Source organism: Schistocerca cancellata, chromosome 1, assembly GCF_023864275.1.
Source record: "Schistocerca cancellata isolate TAMUIC-IGC-003103 chromosome 1, iqSchCanc2.1, whole genome shotgun sequence".
Lineage (NCBI taxonomy): Eukaryota > Metazoa > Arthropoda > Insecta > Orthoptera > Acrididae > Schistocerca > Schistocerca cancellata.
In genome coordinates, this window is record NC_064626.1 from 516,104,225 (window position 1) to 516,124,804 (window position 20,580).

At 37.1% G+C, this 20,580-nt stretch overlaps 1 protein-coding gene across 1 annotated transcript in view; it reads right to left on the bottom strand.

The window, feature by feature from the left end:
• LOC126187640 (ionotropic receptor 93a) overlaps nt 1-20,580 on the bottom strand; it is a 285,197-nt gene that overhangs the window by 53,404 nt on the left and 211,213 nt on the right. Inside the window, exon 14 of the mRNA XM_049928878.1 lies at nt 8,529-8,743. Coding sequence (XP_049784835.1) covers nt 8,529-8,743 — 215 coding nt within the window. The remainder of the gene's footprint in view (nt 1-8,528; nt 8,744-20,580) is intronic.

The window sequence follows — 20,580 nt, forward strand, 5'->3', positions numbered from 1 at the left end:
GGTGTGACAAACATGGGTCATAATGATGTTAATGTAAGTGAAATGCAGATTAGGGAATGTGTATCTGAGGACAAGCTATTGCCTATTGGGAACTATGAAACACTAATCTATGAGAATGGTAATAATAATAATATTAAAGAAAATATAAAGGGATGGAATGTAAATGTGTGTTTTCAAGAGAAAGGGGAAAAGTTTTTAGAAGTTTTGTGGAACAACTATGGAAACTGTATAAACAAAGATGCCTTTTGGAAAGAATTAGCAAAGGTAAGTGCAACCTTGTATCCTACATGGTGGACAAGAATCCGTAGTGGACTTTATAAAAAAGGGGGTGAAAACAGTAGTTTGTTAAGTGACAACACAGTGTTAAAAGGAACAGGTGAAAACAAAGGTTTATGTTTAATTCTCAATGCTTTGCAAACAGAGAGGGGTGTGTCTAAGTGTAGGAAAGAGACATTAGACTTAGGAACTAAAGAAATTGAAAATGATCTATTGTTTGAAAATACTGAAATAGACAAAGATGTTGAGCTAGGTTGTCCATATGTTAAAGTAAACATTGACATTTGTCCATTTGAAATAAAAGAAAGCCCACATCCTAATTCGTATAGACTTATCTTTCCCAGATCAAGAAGGTTATTTGGAATAAGAAACATCACTGAATTGAAACCATATAAACATGGTTAAGCACATTTCCCTATTTGAATACAGTTACTTACCCATTTTCCATAAAGCATGCTATCAGCAAAGTTTTTTACTGGGTGTGTCTAATAGCAACTACCACTCATCCTACAAACCCTGGAGAAGTTCCAGATCTCTGAGAGAATGTTTTTATATTTATATTGTCACTATCGAATATTAAATTTTGAGACATCTTCTTTACTTGCAACGGGCAAGAAGGTGACAAACATTTATTACTTTCCTTTTGTATTGTTGAATATGGGACATACTTGCACCAAATAAAAGACAATGAAAAAATTGTTGTGCAAGACCCATCATTTTGTGACTATTGTGTTCTTAGGCATAAGATTTGTGTACAATTTTCTACAGTTAATCAGATGTTCACCAAGTGTGATGTTTGTGTTATGTTGTGACCAATTTAAGTGTCCAATTTTAGTATTAATATGTTCTTGTACTGTCTTGACTATGCGTCTCAATGGGAGACAAGTTTTTTAAATATTTCCTTTTTTTTGCAAGTGCATATTATATCCATACATGTGACTTCTCTAGTGTTTGTGTTTATATATCATGTCCATACTTATATTTAGGTTCTTTATTTTCATTTCTTTTATGTGGCTCAAAAGGAGCAGACAGTTGCAATATTTTCCTATGGACATATGACCTGTCCATCTATGTAATATATTTATGTTCCTTCTATTATCTTTATTAATCTGTGACTCAATGAGAACTGACTTTGAAATAATTTACATATATTTTTGATATATCTTAAAATCGCATGTGATATATTTGTGTCTGTTTTTAATCATTTTCCATGTGGCTCACTGGGAGGAAAGATTAACATTTTTTTTACTTTCATATATTACTAATTATTTATATTATGCTGTCATACTGCATGACATAACACAAAGTGCATTTGAAACAACACAACTAAAATATTTGCAGGAAAAAGTCATTTTGAAACGGGGTAACGGTCATTGCATACATACACATTATGCATAGTAAAACAAAAAAATTATTAAAGTAGTACTTTTCCAAATTTTAACAATTTGACACATTTGTCCTAGTCGGCTAATATCATTAACATTCTGTAAATGATATTACCTGAGGGGGGTATTGTAACGGAACATATTAAAGGCTTTACTGTACCGAAGTATGCGATACCCTCCAAATTCAACCAGTTTAACGAGTATTTATGATTATAGAAAAGTTATTGTGTATGTTGACAATGATTGCGTAACATGTCTCCATAAACAGTCAACCCATTAAATTATACTGAATAACTAACCCACACAAAAGTTAATATCACTTGATCACTGATACAGCAAATGTCATAATGTAAAAACACTGAGTTCATCTTAAATAATTAATATGAAGTACGAAAAATAGTGTACAACTTAGGTATTTTGGATCTCCTTAAATAAAAATCACCCAGTGAAACCTATTTGTTCACTAGGAGCGGTTTCACTTAGTATTCACGAAATCAATCCTGTTTTAGACGAAAACCAATGTATTTCTTAATAATTCATGTTAATTACTTATTTATGCAAATTAGAGAAGTCAATTGACAAACTTCTAAAAAACGGACTTTTTGTAACAAAGAATTATTCTGTCAAGTCAACAAATCTGTCTGTCATTTTAATAACATGTTAAATTATGTCACTCGATGCAAATTAATAACTTGTCTGCACAAATTATGATAACAGATGTACATGTGACTTGTAAACTATATCTCTTTTTAGTAGTTCTTTGACAATGTTATAAATACGAGCAGCAAGAAGGGTCGAGAAGCAGTCGGAATGTCACTTTGGTACTGTGTGTTAGTGTGTTATTGTTTGAGGTGGATAAACAATGCAAAGAACATGTAAAGGAAGTTGTGTTGTGTCATAGTCTTTGGTGGACAGTGGAATTAAGATGGCCACCAGAGAAATAAATATTTGAAGTTTACATATTTGTTGGTTTCGTTCATTCTTTATCATCAAAAGCACATAAAAAACACGGGACCTCATGTTTTCAACCCTAGACAACCAGATTTAGAGCCAGCATCAACATCGAGACACAGCAGCGATCCAGCAAGCAGCAGTGATTACTACAATGCATTGTAATGGCGCCAACCTAACATCAAGTGCTAACAAGCTCCGTAAATGGGAGTGGAATAGTGCGAGTATAGCAATTAGCAATATCTACAACCAGGTGACCATTACAAGGGGTAGGAGCCAGAGGGTAGGGAAGGTGGTTTGGGGATTTCATAGGGATGAACTAAGTGGTTACGAAGGTTAGGTGGACGACGGAAAGACACTCTTGGTGGAGTGGGGAGGATGAGCCCCCGGTGTAAAACCTGTCCCATGCACCCTCCCACCACCACCTATTCCAGTCCTGTAACCCAGAAGGTGTACACGATCAAAGGCAGAGCCACGTGTGAAAGCACCCATGTGATTTACCAACTGACCTGCCTACACTGTGAAGCGTTCTATGTGGGAATGACCAGCAACAAACTGTCCATTCACATGAATGGACACAGGCAGACAGTGTTTGTTGGTAATGAGGATCACCCTGTGGCTAAACATGCCTTGGTGCACGGCCAGCACATCTTGGCACAGTGTTACACCGTCCGGGTTATCTGGATACTTCCCACTAACACCAACCTGTCAGAACTCTGGAGATGGGAACTTGCCCTTCAGCATATCCTCTCTTCTCGCTATCCGCCAGGCCTCAATCTCCGCTAATTTCTAATTTCAATCTGCCACCGCTCATACCTCACCTGTCTTTCAACATCATCTTTGCCTCTGTACTTCCGTCCCGACTGACATCTCTGCCCAAACTCTTTGCCTTTACAAATGTCTGCTTGTGTCTGTATATGTGTGGATGGATATGTGTGTGTGCACGAGTGTATACCCATCCTTTTTTTCCCCTAAGGTAAGTCTTTCCGCTCCCGGGACTGGAATGACTCCTTACCCTCTCCCTTAAAACCCACATCCTTTCGTCTTTCCCTCTCCTTGCCTCTTTCCTGATGAGGCAACTGTTTGTTGCGAAAGCTTGAATTTTGTGTGTATGTTTGTGTTCGTTTGTGTGTCTGTCGACCTGCCAGCACTTTCATTTGGTAAGTCACATCATCTTTGTTTTTAGGTATATATATATATATATATATATATATATATATACTTGCGTACTTTGCTTACGTTCATTATGTTATGCCATATGGGTTCATATTCTGGGATAACTCATCAAACCAACCAAAAGTTTTTAGCATGCAAAAGGGTATAATATGATCCATTTGTGGTGCAAATTCAAGAACATCATGTAGAATCTGTTCAAAGAACTTTGTATTCCAAGCACTGCTTCTCAGTGCATTTATTCCTTAATGAAATTTGTTGCAAGTAATATATCTCTATTTCCAACCAATAGCTCAGTACTAGTAATAAAACAATCTACATAAAGACCTAAAATCACTTACCTTGATACAAAAAGGGATCCAACATTCAGGAACACACATTTTCAGTAAACTGCCAGCAACCATTAAAAACTTGGTTTCAGATAAAGCACAGTTTAAACAGAGTTTGAAAGACTTTCTGACAAGCAACTCCTTTTACTCTACAGACTAATATCTTAACAAGCCAGCTTATGGAAAAATGTCTCTTGGATTTCAGTTTTGACAGCGCTTATTCACAACAGTCAAGATTTTGTATCTTGTGTATGATAAATTTATTAAAACAGCACAACAATGTTTCTCTCTGACAGTGTACTAATTCTGAAAATATTAGCAGTTGCAGTATATTGTAATGTACCCACCTATTTTGACAGCCTGCTGACAAATTATCAGGGTAGTAAGTATTATACTCAAATGTTTTATGTTTTTTATGTTATACTTTCTGACATGTTTCACACCCATGAGAATCATCTCATTTATGAGAATCATCTCATTTTGGGGTCTATGGAACAAAAACTGAATCTAATCTAATCTACTCTAAACAGGATACTGCATCACACCCACCACTAATGAAACTATAATTTTCCCAATCAATTGTTAGATGTTAAAGTCTCCACCATTGATTGCAGTGTGATTGGTGAACTTACATACAAGTGAACTGAGGTTTTCTCTAAAGATTTCAGTTACATCAGGTGATGAGTCTGGTGGGCCATAGAAGGATCCAATCATCATTTTATGCCCATCCCTGATATTGCATACCTTGCTTACATTCATACTGTTATGTCATATGGGATCATATTCTGGGATAATTCATCAAACTAAGCAAAAGTTTTTAGCAGGCAAAAGCATATAACAAGAATCATTTGTGGTGTAAATTGAAGAACATCATGCAGAAACCTCTTCAAGGAACTTTGTATTCTAACCACTGCTTCTCACTACACTTATTCCTTTATGAAATTTGTTGCAAGAAATATATTTCTATTTCCAACCAATAGCTCTCTACATAGTATCAATACTAGGATCTCACATGCAGCAGCAATTTCTATCTCAGCATATTTGAGTTTCTTGTCTGCTGCAACAAATACACCACCACCATTTCCCATTCTCCTATCCTTTTGATATACGCTTAAATTCTTCCCCCAAAACCTCACTGCTATCAGTTGCAGGTTTCAACCAGCTTTGGCAGTTTATCACTAGGATTTTAATAATATTACCTGTGGGAAGCATTTCTTTCAATATTACAGTGATACTTCTGGGTTACCAACAGCTATCGCTCTCTGGATTGGATGGAGAGTTGCATAATTTAAAAAACCCTTGTGTGCACCCCATACACAGTCAGCTACCTGGTTAGCAGCCTCTGATGTATAGTATACATCCAGCCCATTAAGGGGGACCCTACAATTCTCAACCCTATGGTGCAAGTCCAAGAAATCATAGTCTATCTTGTCACAATATCTTCAAAGTCTCTGGTTCAGTCTTCCTCTTGATTCAGAACCAAAGGGCCATAATCAGTCCTCGGGGACAATGCTGCAATTTGTGAGCTTCATTGAAACTCTATGTGCAAGGCTGGTATTCTCAACCTTCTCTGCCAGTCACTGGAATGACCCAAGTATGACTCCAGAGTCCAAATGAGAGGCATCATTTGTTCCGACCTGTACCACAATATGCAGCTGGCTGCATCCTGTTCCTTCAATGGCTACTGGAATAGTCTCTTCAACATGCTGAATGAGGCCCACAGGCATAAATCCTGAGTGCACCTGGTTTTCTTTCCTGTCCCTTTTGCCATTCCCCTAAGGGGTACCATCATTTGCTGTACGTTGGAACAGCTAATGGTTAATTGACCCCTACCCTTTTGTATTTGTCTTCTCTTGAGACAGTACAAAACAAGTTTCCCCAAAACAGGGGAAGTTAGTCCCACTGGAGCAGTTTTAGTTTCTGTGAGAGAGAGAGCACCTAAAACTTGTTGGTTAGATGTACCAGTACAACACCATGAGCCCTCCCTGTACAGGGTGCCTAGATCTAACATTGACGTGTTACTCACAATCAAGTGGATGAGTAATGACAGATCCTGTACTTTCTGCAGAGACAGGATCCACAGGAGAGGATAATACTTGAGGTACCTCTGGTACTGATATAACAGGTACCAAGCAAGATGATTCAGTGGTTAGCAAATTGGACTTGCATTTGGGAGGACAATGGTTCAAACCCGCATCCAGCCATCCAAATTTAGTTTTTCCATGATTTCCCTAAATTGCTGCAGGAAAATGCCAGCATGATTCTTCTGAAAGGGCACAGCAGATTTCCTTCCCCATTCCTGACACAATGTGAGTTGGTGCTCTGTCTGTAATGACCTCAATGTCGATGGGACATTCCCTTCCTGTCTCTCCTTCCTTCCTTTAAATCACAAGTACACAACTCCCGGGAGCTCTTCCAACACCAATACGCAGCAGCTGCCAATTGTTTTACAGTAGTCAGGGCAATTTCTAGCTGCTTACGAACACCAAACAATTCATACCACATTTGAGAACAGCATTCGCAGGCTGGTGCAATGTATTACAAGGCAGTGAAAAAATAACTGTAAATTAAGTTCACTGACTATATATTCATTTTTTTAGTTAAAAAGTTGCTAATTCCCTATAATAATCGAAGAAAATACACAAAATGGGATTTATATTAAATCAACACAAAGCAAGAAGCAAAAATTACTAGTTTCCTAAAAATTTTGAGGTTACTTATAGTTGTTTGCAAAATGAAATACAGAGTTATTTATAACAGATACAGATAATATATAGGGCTGCCACCCTTCAAGGGAAAACTAGATGTAAGACAACATGTTAGTTAGAAAATCTGCTACAGTAGCTAAATCACAAATGCCGATTTAATACAAATTTCTCACGGATACTCCAAGAGGTAATGGTAGCTTCTAAAAATTCTAAAAATACAAGTTTATTTGCATTGTTTCAAAATGAAATTCATTCTTGCCAGGATTATGAACCACAAGAACTGATCTGCTACAAAATAAATTACATATCCAAAACACTCCATCAGTAACATACAGAAATATATTTTTGTAAGCATTCAAAAATTCTCAGAAATTACCTGTTTCTCATGTAACTGTATGCTGAAATTAGTGAATGACTTTTTGGATAAGGATAGGCATACTGTTCTCAAAAATTTTTAAAGGAGCACAATTAAATTTAAACCTCATGATCAACAGTAACAGTATGAGTTTAATGTGGAACTCATGACTATAAATGATAAAAAGAATATTATATTATGATGGAAATTTAGTTCACATATCTCAAAACACATTATTTTCACTACACATAAAATATGAACTTTAATCACCTCCAAACAATGCTAGTCAAACATGATAACAAAGGACAATTTTAAATAGGTTAAACACAAGGCTACCAACATGATAATTTACTTACAAATACAAATATTAAACAGTACCCCATCTTTATCTACTGATCTGACTCATTTCCATGTCTTACAGACTTCTCTCTGATGGATCTATGGTATACAACTAATATAGTATCATGTAACCTTCCCCATCATGAATTTATTTCATCAGTATCTTTCATAAATAAGTCATCATTGCACAGAATTCAACCTTACTCAAGATAGAAGTCATTTTGTTTGTTTCTGATATGATGGTCTAGGCAAATATGTAAAGCAGGAACTGTACTTATGAGACATAATCAATGAAGATTGCCCCTATGCTTTTTGATTAGCATGGTAAGATAGTTTATTCATCAAGCCTGTATTATGTATGAGAACTAGAGGAACCAGTTTTCTGAGATGGCTGTGAACATGTCTCTATGCAAACTACAATTCTAAGTGGTATTTACACCTGCAGTAATAGATAACATTTTATGAGTGCTAAATTTCATGTATCTTCATAAAACTGAAAATCTTTAACCCTATCTCAAGCTTAAAGAAACAATTTGTACCCACTGCAGTTTCATTGCCCATCAATTACTTATACCTTCTGAGGAGATCACAAATGTAAAATTAGAGAGATTCGAGCGCGCACGGAGGGTTTCCGGCAGTCGTTCTTCCCACAAACCATACGCGACTGAAACAGGAGAGGGAGGAAATGACAGTGGCACGTAAAGTGCCCTCCGCCACACTGTTGGCTTGCGGAGTATAAATGTAGATGTAGATGAATTATTTAGTGTCTAATGTGGTTTTCTATGGAATGTTCAAGTCATGAAGGCAATAAAAGGCAAGGTGGTGGGGAGATATTGTAATTTTGTGCTGATACAATATTCCACAGGTATAAAAACAAGAAATTGTCAGTGGTAAATGGTCTATCAATGATGATAAAGTAATCATAAATGTATGCAAAAATATAAATGACTGAAAACTCAAGAACAAACGTAAATTTAATGAAACAGAAAGTAATTTAAATTTGATACTGTACTTTTAGTAACTGTTCCAATGAAGAACCAGTTATCAGACCCCAAGAAAGTCTCCTTCCTGGCATAAGGCGGACAGATGTCAAAGGTGCTTCTAGTATTGGAAATGTAAGGAAAGCCACCAAGTTTCCACTGTATGATGTAACTAGGACAAGGACAACAAGCCACCATGTTCCTACTAATAAGCGACTGCTGTCTGCTTTTGGCATGTTTGCTCCACCTGTGGGATACAAATACACAAATTAAATTGGGGTAATTACAGTTACAGCATTGGCATTTTGATAAAGTAAGTAAGCTTTTTAACTATAGTAAGGTAGGTTAAAATGTCATTCTCATGTAATGTATAGATTGTAATCTGACATTATCAAAAATTTTATTTTCACATTTGTCCTGCACAACCTCTGAGATCACAATCTGAATGGAATAATATTGTCTAACTAACTACAGCTTATGTCTACAAAGCAAATGATCTTCAAAACTAATTTACAATGAGATAATGGTAGATATATTTACTTTATTGTAGTTCCATTATATCTTACAGGATTCAGATTCATTTACAAATGAAGTACTTAGAAATTTATGCTTGATGAAATAATAATTACAAATCATGAGTCCATACTGTGATACTATTTCAGTTCTTTTGGAGATATATTCTTGGAATTAAGTCTATAAATACATATTAGCTCATACTATAATTGCTAAGTCATAATGCAGTAAAAAGTTTAATTAGACACATCTTTTGATGAAATGGAAATGCTGTGTGGCTTTTGATGAATTCAACTTGGGAGGTAATAAATAAAAATATAGGTAGACACAAAAGAAAAGATAACAGCTTTGTCATTAAAAATGGGGATAAAACTGTTAAGGACCCACTTCAGATTGCCAACATATTTAACAAACATTTCACAAATATAGCCATAAATTTAATTAAAACTAAATGCAATTCCAATAGCAAGGTAAAAATCCCCATGTATGACATGACAATTTTCCTATATCCAGTAACTGAATCAGAGGTACTAAATGTTATAAATAATTTAAAAAATAAAATGTCATGTGGGTGCGATGGGATTCCTGACAAAGTCATTAAAAAAAGTGCAAGAAACATAGCCTCACATCTCACTGAAATTATAAATGAATCTTTTAAGACAGGGGTGTTTCCATCAAAACTTAAAATGTCAACTATAAAGCCACTTTACAAGAGCAGTGATAAATATGATGTTAGTAACTTTAGGCCTTTATCAATGTTGTCAGGTTTCTCAAAAATAATAGAAAGGATAATGTATCATAGACTATACAAATTTCTTATTAAGAGTAGAATATTGGTTAATGCGCAAAATGGTTTCCGTAAAAATAAATCAACTGAAACAGCTATCTTCAATTTTTTGCAACTTGTTCTAAATTCCATAAATAGGAAGGAATTAAATTGTGGATTGTTTTTAGACTTATCAAAGGCCTTTGATGTCATCGACCATAAGTTACTGGTTAGGAAGTTATATGCCTATGGGATACATGGAGTTGCCCACAAGTGGTTTGAATCATATCTGTTGGACAGGTATCAGAAGGTGGAGATAGGCCATGCAGATAGGACATATTCATCAAGGTTCGAGAGAGTTTTGAATGGAGTACCCTAGGGATCTGTATTAGGGCCATTACTGTTTTTAATATTTATCAATGACCTACCAAGTCAACTATCTGAAGCAGAGGCAGTACTGTTTGCTGACGATACAAGTTTGTTTGTTAAAGCAAATAGTGAAGCTGACTTACAGGAAAAAGTCACATTAGCAACAGACGAAGAAGACAGATGGTTTAATGAAAACACACTCATTGTGAATGCCAAAAAAAACGTGGATCAACTTCAGATATATTAAAAATAATATAAAAACTAACCTTACAGCAGAACTGGGTAAGTGTAAGATTGAACAAGTATCATACACTAAATTCTTGGGAGTATGGTTTAATGAACACTTAAGATGGGAAAAGCATGTAATATCATTGAACAAAAAATTAAGTCAAACATGTTATATACTTAGAATGCTTAAAAGCTCATGTATTATTAAAACAGTGTTATGTGTTTATTTGTCATTCAGGCACAGTTTATTGAGATACGGTGTACAGTTTTGGGGGAACAACAGTCTAACAATACATTCATTTAGACTACAAAAGAAGGCAGTCAGAATAATAAAAGGTATAGGATATAGAGACTCTTGTAGGCATTCTTTCAAAGAATTAAAAATCATGACACTACCATCCTTATACATATATGAAAGCATGTGTTTCTTAAAAGAACATGAGGAATTTTCTACACTAAACAGAGAATTTCACAACTATGAAATGAGGAATAGGAATGATTTCCACAGAGAAATTCATAAAACAGCTATGTATCACAAAAGTGTACTATACCAACCCAAAATCCTCTACAGTGCTCTCCCCAAAGAACTAAAAAAATACCAAAACTGCACATATTTAAAAGAGAATTAAAAAACATGTTATTGAACACTAGTTTTTACAGTATTGAAGAGTTTATGAATCATTGACAATAAAAGTGCAGTTAATATTTCTCTGACATAATAAATATGTGTAATTGCTCACATTTAAATACTTGCTGTTTCTATGAAAGTGTGAAACAGTGTTAATGTAAGAATGGAAATAATCTTTGACGTGAGAATCACTTGCTTTTTTTTTTTTTTAATCCCACTTGTATATTTTTATGTTAATGTTCTTATAGTTCTATTAAAATTGTAATGTCTAAGTGACAAGTAAATTCAATTATAAATTTTCATGTACATGTATTTTAAATTGTAATGTTTATTGACAAGTCCTATGTAATTTTGATGATGTACTACAAGGAAGCTAATAAATTGAATTGAATTGATAACAGATTTTCCAGTAAAACTATATGCACCATGGGAATCAGCACATTGAAAATAATATATTAAATATTGGATTTAAATTATTCTATTTTATTGAGAGTTCATTTATCCTGACAGCAATGCAGTTGCAAGGATATGGAATGAGTCAGTATTTCTACAATGTTAACAATACAGCAGAACACAACATGCTTAATCCATGACAAGATTTATAGTAAAATAATGGAACACTAGAAGAAATAAAACATATTCCATACATCAAGATTAATACTTATATGTACACATTCAAATTAACAATATCAAAGTATTTGAGTAACAATATTACACTACAGTGACAAATATTTTACATTTATGCTTACATTGAATGGCTAACTCAGTTGTATAATAAAAACTTCCTCCTATGCACTAAAAAATTCACTAATTGAATAGAATGACTTTTGTATTAGGTACTCCTTCAATTTGCTCTTGAACTTCGGTGTTTCAGGAACAAGACTTTTGATGACACTGGGTAGAGCATTGTAAATTTTGATGCCTGTACAATTTACTCCTTTCTGTGCAAGGGTATAGTTTGATTGGCTTCTATGAAAGTTCTCTTTTGACCTTGTGTTGTGACCATGATATTCACTATTGGAGAGAGTGGTCTATATTAATGAAACATACAAGGGAGTATATGTACTGAGATATCGTTGTAAATAACGTTCCCTAAAAAGATTTCCAGATGAGTGCCTTGGTTGCACACCATTCATGATGTGTATAGCTCTCTTCTGAGCAATATAAACTTTCTTGCCAAGGACTAATGGCCCCAAAAGATGATTCTGTTAGACAGAAGTGCTTGGAAATATCTGAAATAAGCAGCTCTTATTGCATCCTTTCGTGTGGTTGATGCAATTATGACTAAGGCAAATGTTGCAGAATGTAGCCTTTTTCCTAGATCTAGGATACGGTTGGACCAGTTTAGTTTGCAATCAATGTACACACCCAGGAACTCTGTTGAGTTGACTTGCTTTATTTGTTGTCCATGGGGAAATGTTTAGTTAAACTTTTGAAATATCTGAACCTCTACCACAGGCATGTTATTTAGAAAAAGTTATTAGCAGAGAAGCACTACTAAGAGCAGATGGGAGATTCTAGTGTGCACTTTTTCTCTTTCATCTATGCATAACCTTGAAGACAGGGGTGTCCTCTGGAGGTAAAATAGTCCCCCATTCGGATCTCTGGGTGGGGACTATTCAAGAGGACATCGTTATCAGGAGAAAGAAAACTGGCGTTCTACAGACTGGAGTGTGGAATGTCAGATCCCTTAATCGAGCAGGTAGGTTAGAAAATTTAAAAAGGGAAATGGATAGGTTAAAGTTAGATATAGTGGGAATTAGTGAAGTTCGGTGGCAGGAGGAACAAGACTTTGGGTCAGGTGAATACAGGGTTATAAATACAAAATCAAATAGGGGTAATGCAGGAGTAGGTATAATAATGAATAAAAAAATAGGAGTGTGGGTAAGCTTCTACAAACAGCATAGTGGACGCATTATTGTGGCAAAGATAGACACGAAGCCCATGCCTACTACAGTAGTACAAGTTTATATGCCAACTAACTTTGCAGATGATGAAGAAATTGATGAAATGTATGAGGAGATAAAAGAAATTATTCAGGTAGTGAAGGCAGATGAACATTTAACAGTCATGGGTGACTGGAATTTGAGAGTAGGAAAAGGGAGAGAAGGAAACATAGTAGGTGAATATGGATTGGAGGTAAGAAATGAAAGAGGAAGCCATCTGGTAGAATTTTGCACTTAATCATAGCTAACACTTGGTACAAGAATCATAAAAGAAGGTTGTATACATGGAAGAATCCTGGAGATACTAGAAGGTATCAGATAGATTATATAATGGTAAGACAGAGATTTAGGAACCAGGTTTTAAATTGTAAGACATTTCCAGGGGCAGATGTGGACTCTGACCACAATCTATTGGTTATGAACTGTAGATTAAAACTGAAGAAACTGCAAAAAGGTGGGAATTTAAGGAGATGGGACCTGGATAAACTGACTAAACCAGAGGTTGTACAGAGTTTCAGGGAGACCATAAGGGAACAATTGTCAGGAATGGGAGAAAGAAATACAGTAGAAGAAGAATGGGTAGCTCTGAGGGATGAAGTAGTGAAGGCAGCAGAGGATCAAATAGGTAAAAAGATGAGGGCTAGTAGAAATTCTTGGGTAACAGAAGAAATACTGAGTTTAATTGATGAAAGGAGAAAATATAAAAATGCAGTAAATGAAGCAGGCAAAAAGGAATACAAATCTCTCAAAAATGAGATCAACAGGAAATGCAAAATGGCTAAGCAGGGATGGCTAGAGGGCAAATGTAAGGATGTAGAGGCTTATCTCACTACGGGTAAGATAGATACTGCCTACAGGAAAATTGAAGAGACCTTTGGAGAAAAGAGAGCCACTTGTATGAATATCAAGAGCTCAGATGGAAACCCAGTTCTAAGAAAAGAAGGGAAAGCAGAAAGGTGGAAGGAGTATATAGAGGGTCTACACAAGGGCGATGTACTCGTACTTGAGGACAATATTATGGAAATGGAAGATGGTGTAGATGAAGATGAAATGGGAGATATGATACTGCGTGAACAGTTTGACAGAACACTGAAAGACCTGAGTCGAAACAAGGCCACAGGAGTAGACTACATTCCATTAGTACTACTGACGGCCTTGGTAGAGCCAGTCCTGACAAAACTCTACCATCTGATGAGAAAGATGTATGAGACAGGCGAAATACCCTCAGACTTCAAGAAGAATATAATAATTCCAATCCCAAAGAAAGCAAGTGTTGACAGATGTGAAAATTACTGAACTATCACTTTAATAAACCATGGCTGCAAAATACTAATGTGAATTCTTTACATATGAATGGAAAAACTGGTAGAAGCTGACCTCAGGGAAGATCAGTTTGGATTCTGTAGGAATGTTGGAACATGTGAGGCAATACTGACCTTATGACTTATCTTAGAAGAAAGGTTAAGGAAAGGCAAACATATGTTTCTAGCATTTGTAGACTTTGAGCTTTTGACAATGTTGACTGGAATACTCTCTTTCAAATTCTAAAGGTGGGAAGAGTAAAATACTGGGAGCAAAAGGCTATTTACAATTTGTACAGAAGCCAGATGGCAATTATAAGAGTCGAGGGACATGAAAGGGAAGCAGTGGTTGGGAAGGGAGTGAGACAGGGTTGCAGCTTCTCCATGTTGTTATTCAATCTGTATAATGAGCAAGCAGTAAAGTAAACAAAAGAAAAATTCAGAGTAGGTATTAAAATCCATGGAGAAGAAATAAAAACTTTGAGGTCCACCAATGACATTGTAATTCTGTCAGAGACAGCAAAGGACTTGGAAGAGCAGTTGAACAGAATGGGTAGGATCTTGAAAGGAGGATATAAGATGAACATCAACAAAAGCAAAATGAGGATAATGGAATGTAGTCGAATTAAATTGGGTGATGCTGAGGGAATTAGATTAGGAAATGAGACACTTAAAGTAGTAAAGGAGGTTTGCTATTTGGGGAGCAAAATAACTGATGGTGGTCAAAGTAGAGAGGATATAAAATGTAGACTGGCAGTGGCAAGGAAAGCATTTCTGAAGAAGAGAAATTTGTTAACATCAAGCATAGATTTAAGTGTCAGGAAGTCGTTTCTGAAAGTATTTGTATGGAGTGTAGCCATGTATGGAAGTGAAACATGGACAATAAATAGTTTGGACAAGAAGAGAATAGAAGCTTTTGAAATGTGGTGCTACAGAAGAATGCTGAAGATTAGATGGGTAGAGCACATAACTAATGAGGAGGTATTGAATAGGATTGGGGAGAACAGAAGTTTGTGGCACAACTTGACTAGAAGAAGGGATTGGTTGGTAGGACATGTTCTGAGGCATCAAGGGATCACCAATTTAGTATTGGAGGGCAGCATGGAGGGTAAAAATCGTAGAGGGAGACCAAGAGATGAATACACTAAGCAGATTCAGAAGGGTGTAGGTTGCATTGGTTACTGGGAGATGAAAAGGCTTGCACAGGATAGAGTAGCATGGAGAGCTGCATCAAACCAGTCTCAGGACTGAAGACCACAACAACAACATGGTTGCTCAGTGACTGAATTGATGACATTGACCCATTTACTGATTTTACATATGACCAACACTTCCTAGGGTTTTAGTCAGATTGGACGGCATGGTTTTCTTTCAAAATCTTTGAATGCTTTTCTCCTTACACTCATTCTCTCTTTGCTCCACCTTTGTTTCTCAGTAGGTTTTTACTTCTCTTAAATCTGTAATGAACTTCTCTTTGTTTATTTATCAAATTTCTAACATGGTTATTAAACCACAGTCGGTCTCTCCCATTGCTTAAGTGTCCTGTCACTCTTGGTAAGCAAATGTATTTTCCTACCTTCCTAATCAGTCCTTATAGCTTCTATTGCCATAAGGGTAATGCAGAAGTAGGTCTAATAATGAATAAGAAAAAACGAATTTGTGTTCCATGATACTATGAACTGCATTATAGTAGACAATATAGACACAAAGCCAACACCTACCACACTAGTACAAGTTTATATGACTATTAGATTTGCAAATGGTGAAGGGGTTGGAAGAAAGTAGGATGAAATAAAACAACTTATTCAAATACTAAAGGGAGATGAAAAGTTAACTGTTATGTGGGACTGGAATTAAACATTAGGAAAAGAGCAAGAGGAGAAAATAGCAGGAGAACATGGTCTGGAGGGGAGGAACGAAAGAGGAAGACAGCTTGTTGTATATTGCTCTGAGTGTAATGTAACCTTTTCTAATATATGGTTTATAAATCATGAAAGAAGGTTGTGTATGTGGAAGAGACCTGGGTACACCAGAATGTTCCAGATAAATTACATAATGGTAAGACAGAGATTTCAAAACAAGATTTTAAACTGCAGCAAAATTCAGGGGCAGATGTAGACTCTGGCAATAATGTATTGGTTACAATCTGCAGATTAAAACTGAAGAACTTGAAAAAGGTAGGAAATTAAGGAAATGGGATGTAAATATGATGAAAGAACCAAAGGTTGTTCGGAGTTTCAAAGGAAACATTAGGCAGTCACTGGTTGAAACAGGGGTAAGGAACACAACAGAAGATGCATTTGTATTCTTGAGAGATAAAATAGTGAATGCAGCAGATGATCAAATAGGCAAGTAGACAAGGCCAAGTAGAAACCCTCATATAACACATGAGATATTAAATTTAACAGAAAAAAGGAGGACATACAAAAAACACAGTAAATGAATCAGACAAATGTGAATATGTGTAACTAAGAACTGAGACTGATAGGAGCGCAAAATGGCAAAGCAGGACTAGCTATATGAGAAATACAAAAATGTAGAAGCATGCACAATTTGAGGAAAAGTAAATGCATCATATAGGAAAATTAAAAATACCTTTAGAGAAAATGGAAGCATCTGCTTAAACATTATGAGTTCAGATGGCAAGTTAATACTAAGCAAAGAAGGGAAAGCTGAAAGATGGAAGGGATAAATAGATGGTCTATTTAAGGAAAACAAACTAGAAGACAATATTGTAGGAAGAGAAGAGGAAGTGAATGAAGATAAAGTCAGAGATATGGTACTCCAGGAATAGAGTGACAGAGAGACAGAGCTGTGAAAGATCTATGTTGTAGTAGATGCCATTGAAGTAGCCGACATCCCCGCAGGAATTATTGAGCTCCTTAGAGCAGCCAGCCATGGAAACTATTCTGCCTAATGCACAAGATATAAGAGACAGTTGAAATACCCTCAGACTTAAAGAAAACTGTAATAATTCCTTTTGAAAAGAAGGTAGGGGCTGATAGGTGTGAATATTTCTGGACCATCAGTTTAATAAGTTATAGTTGAAAGATACTGACAACAATTAGTTGTAAAAGATCAGAAAGACTGGTAGAATCCAACTTCAGAGAAGATTAAATTGGTTCCTGGGAAATGTAGGAACATGCAAGGTCAAACTGACCCTTCAATGTATCTTATAAGACAATGAAGAGAGGCAAAACTACATTTGTAGAATTTGTGAATTTAGAGAAAACTTTCAACAATTTTTATTGGAATACACTTTTAAAATTTTGGAAGTACCAGAGGTTAAATACAGGGAGGAAAAGTTATCTAAAATTTCTACAAAAACTACATTGAAATTGGAGGGCATGAAAGGGAAGAAGTAGTTGGGAAGGGTGTGAGACAGGGTTGTAGACTTTCCCAACATTATTCAATTTGTACACTGAGTAATCAGTAAAGAAAACCATCTACAAACATGGAAACGAATTAAAGTTCAGGGAGAAGAAATAAAAACTTTGAATTCTGCTGGTGACATGATAATTCCATCAGAAACAGCAAAGGACTGGCAAGAGTAGTTTAACAGAGTGGACAGTGTCTTCAAAATAGGTTGTAAGATGAATACCAACAAAAATAAAAGAATAGTAATGGAATGCAGTCAAATTAAATCAGGTGATGGTGACAGAACTAGATTTGTAAATTAGGCACTAAAAGTAGTCAAGGAGTTTTGCTATCTGAGCAGAAAAAAATGACAAAGGTCTATGTAGTCCTTAGGACTCTGGTACACAGTGCATATGCTATTTCTGACAGGGACAGTTTAACCAAAGAACTTTTGCAGCTGATGACTGTTTTTAAGGAACATAGATACTCTGAGAAGCAGATTTGACAGGCTATGGAATTTGGACCATCACTGGAGCTGCATGAAGAGAAGCATAGAACAGTGGCCTTTATTCCTTATTCTGGGGCCTATAGTTTAAGACTGCAAGAATATTAAGGGGTTTTAACATTAAGTGTGTGTTCCATCTGCCTTCCAAGATTAGGGCACTGCTCAGCTCTGTGAAAGATGATTTGTGGCTTAGGAAGCCTGGTATATATAAAATTCTGCATCAGTGTGGGAAGGCTTACATAATTCACTCAATTTACACAGTTCATGGCAGGTGCATCGAACATCACCATCATACGAGGCTACAACAGCCGGAAAAATTGGCTGTTGCTGAACATTGCTTAAGCGAGGGACACGGTATGGAATTTGATGAAACTGTTATAGTTGCCATCACTTCCAGTTTTTGGAACAGTTTCTATAAAAAGGCAATTGAAATTAGGTTGTCAGATAATTTAATTAATAGAGACAATGGGTTTTCTCTTAGCAGGACACGGAACCCTTTATTACCCTGCATCAAAACAGAACTTTCTTCACTGTGGCCAGTCTGAGTGTTAGAAAATCATCTTTGAGAGTGATATATCATTGGTGCTGGTGTTCTACTAACTGCAGCACCATCTGCCAAGTCTTGCAAGACGGCAACTATGATGGGTGGTGTGTGCACTGTGTACGGTACAGACATATATGTAGGATGTTGATTTGCAGCCTGGCATCAGTTCTCAGCAGGACTCATCAGCAGAAGCAGCATTCTCCTGAAGATGGTGAACAGTTGGGTTGCCTAAATATTGAACTGAGTTGATTTTAGTATTTGGCAGTAAACCTGAAGAGACTTTCAAGACTTATTATGCTGGGAAAGCCTACGAAGTCACAGTGCAGCATCTTGATAGGGAGTGTTCAGCTGAGTTGTTTGCATTTTATGCACATCTTGGTATTGCTATAGCACTATCTGACAGAAAAATAACTACTGATAACCTTTACACCAATGTGTCACTCTCAAGGAAGAACATGCATACAAACACCCACACTGTCACCCACATACATACACCTGGCTCCCAGGTTCCTGCCAGCTCTTTCCTGGTCCATGGTGAGCGTACTGGGGTGAGGTGGGGGAGCAGTGTGAGGTGGGATGAGGGATGGAGAGAGGCAGAAGGCAGGGATAGGCTTGGAGGGGGGGGGGGGGGGGAAGCATCTAGCATCTTGTGGGAGAGAGTGGAGCCAACTGTGGGCTAGCTAGGGGTGCGGGTAAAGTGGGCAGGTGGCAGACGGTTGGGCATGCGATTTCACAGACCAGGACTTGAGATACAAACGCACGCACACACACACACACACACACTCATGGGTGAGGGGTGGGGGGACAGTGACTTACATTAGGTCTAGGCCATGGAAGTTACAGGAGTGAAGGATGTGCTGTAAGGAATATGCGTAGATCCCATCTGCGCAGCTCAAAAAGCTGGTGGTGGTGGAGAGGACCCAGATAACTTGGGTTGTGAAGCAGCTATTGAAATCTCAGATGTTGTACTCTGCTGCATGTTGTGCCACTGGATGGTCACCTTGTTTGCAGCAACAGTTTGGCGGTGTCCATTCATTCTAGTTGACAGCTGTTTGATTGTCACAATAATATAAAATGCTGTGCAGTGGTTGCAGGAGAGTCAATATATAACATGGCTGTTTTCACAGGTGACCTGGCATCTAATGGGGTAGGATAAGCCTGTGATGGGATTGGAGTAGGTGGTGCTGGGTGGGTAGATTGGGCAGCTCTTGCGTCTGGGTTTTGGTGTCCCTCATTTCAGGGCATGATGAGAGATAATCAAAGGACTGATGAAGGATATGGTTCAGTTGTACCAGTCCCGGATGGTATCAGAAGAAAAGGGGTGCCATGTTTTTTGATTGGTTCTTGGGATGGGTGTGGGGATTAGGTGTGTGTGGGGATATGTCATGGGAGATCTATTTGTGTATTAAGCCTGGAGGACATCGTCGCTCTGTGAAGGCCTTTGTGAGGCCTTCAGCATACTGGGTGAGGGAGTTCTCATCACTGCAGATGTGTCTGCCACAAGTCCCCAGGCTGTATGGGAGTGATTTTTTGGCATGGAAAGGTTGGAAGCTGTCAAAGTGGATGTACTGTTGTGATTGGTGGGTTTGATGTAGACTATGGTGTGGATGGAGCCATCTGAGAGGAGGAGATCAACATTTAGGAAGGTAGCATGATGGGTAGAGGAGGACCATGTGAAGTGGATGGGAAAGAAAGTGTGGAGATTGTGGAGGAATGAGGATAAGGTGTCCTGACCTTGGGTTCAGATTATACAGATGTCATTAATAAATCTGAACCAGATCCGGGGAAGCTAGGAATATTTCCTCCAGCTGGCTCACAAAAAAGTTGACATAGGAGGGTGCCATGCTGGTGCCATGGCTATGCCATGAATTTGTTTGTACACCTTCCCTCAAATGTGAAGTAGTTGTGGGCTATGATGTATTTGCTT